General features: G+C 58.9%; 1 protein-coding gene across 1 annotated transcript in view; it reads left to right on the top strand.

Moving 5' to 3' along the window:
- The window catches only part of PRRC2B (proline rich coiled-coil 2B), a 51,937-nt gene extending 44,842 nt beyond the window's left edge, over positions 1-7,095 (top strand). Inside the window, 4 exon segments of the mRNA XM_023746729.1 lie at positions 166-240; positions 243-271; positions 2,109-2,190; positions 3,299-7,095. Coding sequence (XP_023602497.1) covers positions 166-240; positions 243-271; positions 2,109-2,190; positions 3,299-3,433 — 321 coding nt within the window. The 3' untranslated portion in view covers positions 3,434-7,095.
- The last annotated feature ends 949 nt before the right edge of the window (positions 7,096-8,044 follow it).

The raw sequence follows: 8,044 nt of genomic DNA, 5'->3' as shown, positions 1-8,044 counted from the left end.
AGAGGTGTATAGACAAAAGCACTAGGTAGATTATATAAAGCACCTATCAAAGCAAAACCTACTACACGGGTAATAATAGGGGCCCCTTTGAGTGGGAAAGAGTAGGCTTAATCAATGGACAGGCTGTCTTAAAAACCAAACAAACAAACATCCTTTGCTTACGAGGTTTCTATTCCTATCCAGATGAGATGAAGGGGTTTACACTTTGCCGACAGTAAACCCGAAATGTTCCCTTCAGGGAGGCTCCGGGGCAATCACCACAGACCTACAGGTAAAGGGACCGGCGGGTGCTGAGGGCCCGGGGAGGGCGGCACAGGGCACCGAGGCCGGGTCCCCTCGTAAGCCCGCGTGTCACCAAGATATTTCAGTCATCACTGGGAACTCGGGAACTGGGTTTTGGTTTTAACCCTCATCCCATGCTCTGCATTGGGAGAGCTTGCTGGGAAGGCGGGGAAAGGAACTGCTATGTTGTCAGCGTCGGGCTGACCCTGCCTGCACACAGCTTTCTCGCAGCTTCTAGAACAGGCGTCAGTGGCCACGAAGGCACAGCCCTGGGCGGGAGGACCTTCCTCCCCAGGACCTGGTGCTGCTGGGCCGTGGGCCCTGGCTACCCAGGACGAGCTGCACCTTTTTGCTTTCTCTGCGCCCGTCTCTGCCTCCAGCACCAGTCCCAGGGCCCTGAGCTGGATCAGAGCTGGCGCTGTATGGATTGTCTTGTTCAATTACTTGGGTTGCAAAGGCAGCAAAGCTCTGGGTCTGCCAACTTTCTCACCCCAGGGAGCGCGTGTGAGTTGGGAAGGCAGCGTGCCCGGCTTCGGGCCCAGGGTCAGTGCAGTTGACTCTTGTTATGTGTGGGAAACGCCTGGGAACCGTCCTGTTGGTAAATGAGTCAGACAGATGTGCAGCTGGCAGTGCCCTGGGCGAGGCCGGCGGAGGCTCCAGCCCCACCAGGTCCTCTGGCGGAGGGGCGCCTGCCCGGTGCTCGGCCCACTGCTCCTGGAGTGCGAGGCCTTGGCCTCAGCCCCTGCTGCTTCCTTCCATCCTTCCAGCAGCATTTCCAGAGAGAGGGATTTTTGTGAATTTTCCCCCATTTCATCTTTTCTCTTATTTTCACTCTCTCGGCTTCATTTATTTTTGTTAGTTCGCTCTATTGTCCGATCATGTTTTTCACGTGGGCCAAGACAACAGAACTATTAGAAAACTGTGTGGACAGCAGCACAGAGCCGTGTGTACATGGAGGGAGGGAGGGGCGTGGAGGGTGAACAGGTGCTCAGTCTCCCTGGGCAAACCCAGGAACGGACCCGCCTAAACAAGAGCCGCGAGCGCCCACCGTGTGGGAGTGGCGGCCACTGCCTGTGGAGACTTTAGAAAGTGTGACCCGTAGCGAAGGAGCCCTTGTTGTGCAGGTGTTTTCATTGGGGCTGGGAACGTGGTATGTTTTTATGGAGGAGCATTTCCCACTTTTTCTGGAAATGACTTCTGAGGCGTGTCCCGCCACACAGGCTCCCCGCTCCGGTCCCTAGGGTGCTGTGTGCAAGACGGCTCTTCGGGAGCCGTGCTCCTGGGCACAGCCCACTGTCCGGAGTCCTGGTGAACTCTGCACACAGCGCTTCGCACACTTCCACCATGAAATCATTTTTTCCCCAGCACCTAATTACCCTTCCTGGGAACTGGTTGTCGGGAACGGAACACACTTAGAAAGGTGTTCTACAGTATCGTTCCTTTTGGTGTCTCTCCACCCCCCACCCACACAAAGGGAAGACTAGAAAACTACTGGGCGTAATTCCTAGGTTTAGAGACCTTTTATCTGGCCATAGAGTCACATTGGTCCAGACCCTCCAAGACCTGAGAGACTCTTGCTCCTCCTGTCCGTCCATCTGTCTGGTCAGTCTCTGTCCGCAGTGGCGACCTCGGTCTCTCCCCCTGGGTGCCTCTCCCTGAGCTGCATTGGAGGTGCCAGGGCGACTGAGCCCGCTCTTCCTCTGAGCTCGGCTGCCTGCGGTCTGTTTTCCTCCGCCGGGAGGTCTGCGAGCCCGAGCCAGGGCGCGCGCCGGGCTTGACTCCCTCCTGCGGTGCGTGTTCTCACCCCCTGCCTTTGGTTTTTTCAGGCCTAGCTCTGCTAGCCCCAGTGGGAAGCCCTCTGGATCAGCAGTTAACATGGGCTCTGTGCAGGGACACTACGCTCACCAGGTAGAAGATGGCTTTCCAGACCTCCAGCCCCGACGCTTAGGCCCGTCTCCAAGCGCCAAAAGAGAAGGGACTGCCCACCCCATTTGCGTGCTCCTCTTGTAAAGAGAGGCGTGCCCTAGCGCTTAGAGCATGGCGCCAGGGGCCGAGTCCTTCTGGCGAAGGCATTGCTCCTCCTGACGGGCGTCTGGATCCTTCCTTGTCCTGCAGAGAAGGGAGGATGCGGAGTCCCCGGAGAGGTGACGCCAGCAGGTGGACTAGCCTCCTAGCGATTCGGGCTGCGAAGGTGCTGGGACTGGGTTAGGTCTGTGGGTCAGCGCTAGCAGTCGGGCGTGCGCGTGAGCGTGAGCACGTAGCCCTAGTAAGTGCTGTGTCTCATCTGCCTGGCTGGGAGGGACCGCGATGGCGTGGCATTTCCTGGCCGTGGGGCACTGTCTCCCGCTGCTCTCGAGTATGGCGGGCTCCGGGGCTCGGACGCGTCAGCGCAGGCTTCTAAGTACTAAGTAGAACAGCTCCTGGCTGGTGGAGGCGGAGGACTGGCCACTCAGTTCACTTCTCCTGGCGTGGCTCCCTGGAGGGCCGCTCCTGGAGGAGCTTGGATTGAGCTAATGCTCATGGTGTGGGGCAGGTTGAGGCCGGTCACTCTGGTGCACTGCCCAGTGCTGACCTGAGAGTAGGGGGACCCTGATGTGAATCTGGGGAAAGGCTCTGGAAGGTCCGGGAGACCCACGCCTGCCTGAGGCCCCGCCCCTCCGCAGACAGGCGGGTCTCAGAGGCTTTGTCCCTGTGGGCATGGGGTGCACTGATTTGAGAAGGTTCTTGAGTCGGCCTTAGCTGTGCGGCCCTGTGGAGGCCCGCGGGCATCGCAGAAGGCTCCCGGAGGACCCGGCGTCTTCCCGCCTCCGAATCACTGCACTCAGCGCCTGCGGGAGGGGACAGCAGCGCCACCGTGTCCTTCCTAGGAGAGTTGCTTCTAGTCTGTCCTCCACCGAAGGATGGACTCCTTAGCGTAGCTCTTCTCTGTGGGCTCAGGAGCAGGAGCGGGGGGCTGTGTAGCCACCGACGGCTGCTGTGTGAGGGTAACTGCTTTGTCCCGTTCATCTGTCCAAAGGCAAAGCCACGAGTGGATGAGAAACCCGGCCTGGGAGCCGTGACCCTGCAGGAGGCCCCCTTGGCCGCCGCCCAGATGAAGCGCACAGGAGCCATCAAGCCTCGGGCGGTGAAAGTGGAGGAGAGCAAGGCCTGAGGCGCTGGTCTGGCCGCCTCACTGTGGGCAGAGCCGCCTCTCCGTCCAACCGCCTGGCCGGCCGGCAGAGAAAGATCCTCTCTCCAGTCCTGATAGCTCCGACGTCCAACCAGCTTGCACCGTGGATTTGTGGCATTGACCTGCTTGCTTTCATCCGAAACAGCAACAGCCCCGTCCCGTCTCCTTTCCGCCCCCCGGCGGTGGCCCTGAGGATGCGGCCGCGGGCAGCTCCTCGGTGGGCGCTCCGTGCTGCCCCGCCCCGTCCCGCCGGTGGTGTGGCAGCCGGCCCTTTCCTTTGAAGCTTTTTATTTTAAAAAGCAGCTGAAGCAGCCAAGGTTTTTACAGAGAAAGGAAAACAAAACACAAGCGGTGTCTGTGCAGCTGAACTTTTATATGCTCTTCGCCAGCTCCCCGACTCCTTGTCCGGTAGTGTCTTCCCCTCCTGTTTAGTTTGACGCATCGCTGTGAGACGCCCCCCTGCTCTTCGTTGGTTAGCCTCTGCGGCCACACAAGGTACCGCAGGAGCACCCGGTGTCGGGCTGCGCTCCGGAGCCCACGGGCAGCCCGTGAGCTGGGGTTTACGGAAGGGTTTCTGTCCCGGAGTCTGAAGCCAGGGACGTGCTGGCCGCTGGCCCTGTGGTGAAGCGTGGACACAGTCACTGGTGTATCCCGAGTTGGCCTGACGTGTGAGCAGGCAGCACCACGGCCCCCCGCCCCACAGCCCCCGCCCCACCTCCCGCGTCTGCTCGAGGGCGCCGGCACCCAGGGCTTCTCCACCTTCCTGCAGCCCCGCGCTTCCTGCAGGGCTTCCTGCTCCTCCCCTCCCAGCAGCAGGCCCAGGTGGCGGGACAGGGCACCTGAGCTGAGCAGTGAGGTCAGCCTTTCCAGCGGCGGGCAGGTCCAAGGGGGAGGCTGTGTTGCAGGGCTGGCCATGGTTCTGAAACGGCCTGGGCAGCCACCCAAGTCTGCAGAGCTGCCTCCAGCAAAATGCTCGCGTGAGCCATTTCACACTGCGTTTTGTTTTTTAAAAACTAGAATCGCCCCAGATTCTGTCATTCCGAGGAAAGGGAGGGGAAGGCTCGAGTTTTGCAGAGGCCCTTCGAGGAACTAAGCAGCACCTACAGAGAGGGCACTGCCACTGGTCCCAGGGGACCTGGCTCAGCCCGTGTCCCTGCAGGTGTGTGCCGGCTGCTCAGGCTGCTTCTCAGCTCTGTCCAGGGTAGGACACGGGAGGGAGGGCCCTTGGGCTGCTGGAGCAGCTCGTGCTGTGATGACAGCTTTAAGGACGGGACACCACCTGGCAGAGCTCCCGTCTCGCGCCCTGGAGGCCAGTTTCCTGGGAAGAGCTTTACTGCTCACGTGGTAGCTTTCCGCACCCCCTCGCCTCCATCCTCGGACCTCACTGTTCACTGGCTTCTCTTTTCCCTTCATCTCCTGAATCTTTACTCTGGAGTCCTGTCCTCACTCTCCTGCCCCATGTGCTCATCTGCTCTGCCCCTCCTCCCCCACGAGAGCTGCTGCCTGCCCCACTCCCCGATGCCCCCATCGCCCGCTGCCCTGCAGGAGCCACACGCTGCCTGAACACCTGGGAACCCGCCCAGACCCTCCCACCTGATTCTGGGGTCCGCTGCTTGTCTAAAGCAAGAAAGGTTTTCTCATTGTGAGGCTCCACAGAACAGTCCTGGATGCTGTTACAAACTCAAGGTGTGCCCTCCTGGTGATCCTGACAGAGCGACAGTGCTTGTTTGAGGAAAAATAAAAACACGGGGTCACCTGCTCTCCAGCCCTTTTCTCTGCCCTGTATTTTCTACTCCCCCCCCCCCCCCCAATAAAACAGAAAACACTAGGATTTATTTATATGTATTGTTGTAGGTCTAGGTGAAGGAAGGAAGTGTCCCACTGCGCTATTTATAGATGCGTCTGACTGACCTGTGCAGGAAGGCCAGGAGCTGCATGTGACCCTCAGTGCTTTCTCCGCCTCGTGTGCCCAGCTGCGGGCGCTTCCCCCCGAGACATTTCCAGCTGGACTCGGGCAGAGGGTAGGCCCGGGCCTGCTGGCACCCCATCCCTTCCTTGGTCTGATTAAATGCAGTCTTTACTGCAGAGATGTTTTAAGGTGCAATCTCTTCCTTTCGCGTGGTTTTAGAGCTAAGCTCAAGGTAGTAGGACTTTGGGTCTTGTTTTGGCTTCAAACCCCCCTCTTCAGAGCGCATAACCACGCAGAGGCCTCTGCCAGGGTGTTTTGGGGCCTTTGGTGGGAACAGGTGAAAACCCAAACTTACCTTTTCTGCTGCTGAGATGGGGGTGGTGTCCACGCCCTCATGCACCTTTGCCTGCTCGTCACAGTCACCCTCTGATGCTGGCAGCTCTGCCCGGCTGTTGATGGTGCAGCCCGCCGCTCCGCACCAGGAGCCTGATGTAGCGTCCGTCCAGTGTCAACTGCTCGGTGGAGTAAAATCCCAGCGTGTGGGGTCGTGTGTCTGAGAGGCGGCGTCCACCCACTGAAGATTTCTTTGCCAGCTGTTTGGTCTGGTTTTCTTTACCGTTACTCACCCCTTCTGTCCACACTATTGTTTGCAAACTTGGAATTCATACACTTCTGGCTCTAGGTTCCTTAAGGGAAAAACAGAGGATGACTGACACGTTTCAGAAAAATCGGTTTGCCCGCTTTCAAACTGGTCATTCCAGCCACTTCTCAGAACACTGAGCATCTCGCTACAACCGGCGTCCGTGCTCCAGCTAGGCCCTCGCCTCCGGACCTGCTCCTGGATCTTTGGTGAGATTTGTGACTGATGCTCAGAGCCGAGGAGGAAAGCGTGCAGGTGTGAGGTCATGGGGCAAATGGTACAGCTCCTCCCTGCAGACCGGCTCCCCTCCACCAAGTAGCTGCGTGTTGCCTCTCATCTGGACTTGTTCCTTTCACCTGCAGAGCAAGCCTGGGTAGGAAGGTCGGTTGGAAGTGGCCTTTGACAACCAAGGAGACTTGAGTATTTGTGCTTTGTCGTGCTCTGTGATGAGTGGGACGTGCAGACTTCAGAGAGCCAGCCCTTCCGGTTTGAAGGCATGAGATGGACCTAACAGACCACCCAGGACAGGAACGGCCCAGCGTTGGGGTCAGACCGTTTGTCCCCCGCCGAGCTCTCCACTCGGACCACCAGCGTGTATTTGGCTAGTGACCTTCCAGGCGCATCCTGCCGTTCAGTTCCTCCTCCGGGTTGGGTGGCCTCCAGGAAGGTAGCAGCGTCCCCAGGGCCCTGTCTTCAGCATGTTGCACAGCCTCCCAGGGGATCGTGTGCTGCAAGCTTCGGGCCTCACGCCTTGCGTAGTGAAAAGGGTTTGGGGTTTTTTGTTCTTGAGAGGGATTTTGTTTCCTTTTATTTTGGCCTTTCCTCTGTTTGTCTTTTCATATAGACCAGATATTTGAAAGGGCAGGCGATGGCTGAAGGTGTAATGTGCAGCTTGTTCATACATTATTTTGGGGAAGCTTTTGCCTTGGATGGGAAATGGAATCATGGGTTCACCAGGCTGGTGGCACACTCACCCCTTGCCCTTTCCCTCCGGTCCAGTACCTATTGTTTCTCCTTTCAAATATGTGATTGTACTAACTCTTTCCATATGAAAGAATTCTCCTTATTTAAATAAAAAAAAAGTTAAAAAAAAAACAACAAACCACAACATCCTGAAGCTGGACATGCTTTCTCAGGCTGTGTCCCTGGGTTTTCTGTCGTTTTCCTTTGAGTTTGCATGTTAATTAGGAGTGACTTGACTGAGATGCCTTAAAGCATCACGGGAGAGGCGACTGAAGCCTGTGGGTTGGGGGCATTAGCAGCCCCCACTGTGGCGGTGGGTGCGCATGACATCTGCCTGCACTCGGCCCTCCCCTTGTCCCTGGAGGTGGGTGGTCAGAGGCGTCTGCTCTGCTGCTGGGCCTCCTGTCCCTTTGCTGGAAGCAGGAGAGAGCTGCGCTGCACCTCAGTGGAGGAGGGAGGAAGGGCCAAGAGCTCGCACCTGGGGGCAGGCGGCTGCTCGGTTCTGCCATCTCCCGGGTGTGACCTAGAAGACCTCGTTAGTCACTGTTTCCTTAACTAGAACCGGACTCGACCAGGACCTACCTTAGGGGGCAGTGCGGGTTCAAAGGATGGAGGCAACTTACAAATCGTTCCCAAGTAGGTTCAACGTGTCCCCGAGGACACCCTGCCCCGGGCACATTCAGAAGGGGACACGGGCCAGGGTCTCCCCCCGCCCCCCGACACCACCCTACGCCCTGCCCTCCCGCAGCGAGTCGGTGAGTCGCCTCACGCCGGGGTGGGGTGACCAGCGTGCGGAACAGCCTCAGCAACAGCGAAAACGCAGCTGTTATGGCTGCAGCCGTCTGTCGGTCCGGGTTAAGGTGCAGGTGGACGAGGGACCTGGCGAGTCCCCGAGGGTCATCGTCCCGGCCCCCGCGGTCCAGTGAGGACACGCGGGTCCGCGCCACCAAGCGAAGGGCGGGTGCGGCCCTCTGTGTCGTGAAGCCCGAGCGTGTGCTGCGGGGCGCGGGCGCACCCGAACGCCAGGCCCTTCCTGCTCGCCCGGAAGCGGCCGCCCCGCGCAGCCCGAGAGCCCGCAGCC

This window comes from Myotis lucifugus, unplaced genomic scaffold (genome assembly GCF_000147115.1).
Source record: "Myotis lucifugus unplaced genomic scaffold, Myoluc2.0 scaffold_726, whole genome shotgun sequence".
NCBI lineage: Eukaryota > Metazoa > Chordata > Mammalia > Chiroptera > Vespertilionidae > Myotis > Myotis lucifugus.
Note: the sequence above shows the minus strand (reverse complement) of the source record. Positions and strands in the feature narration are given on the sequence as shown.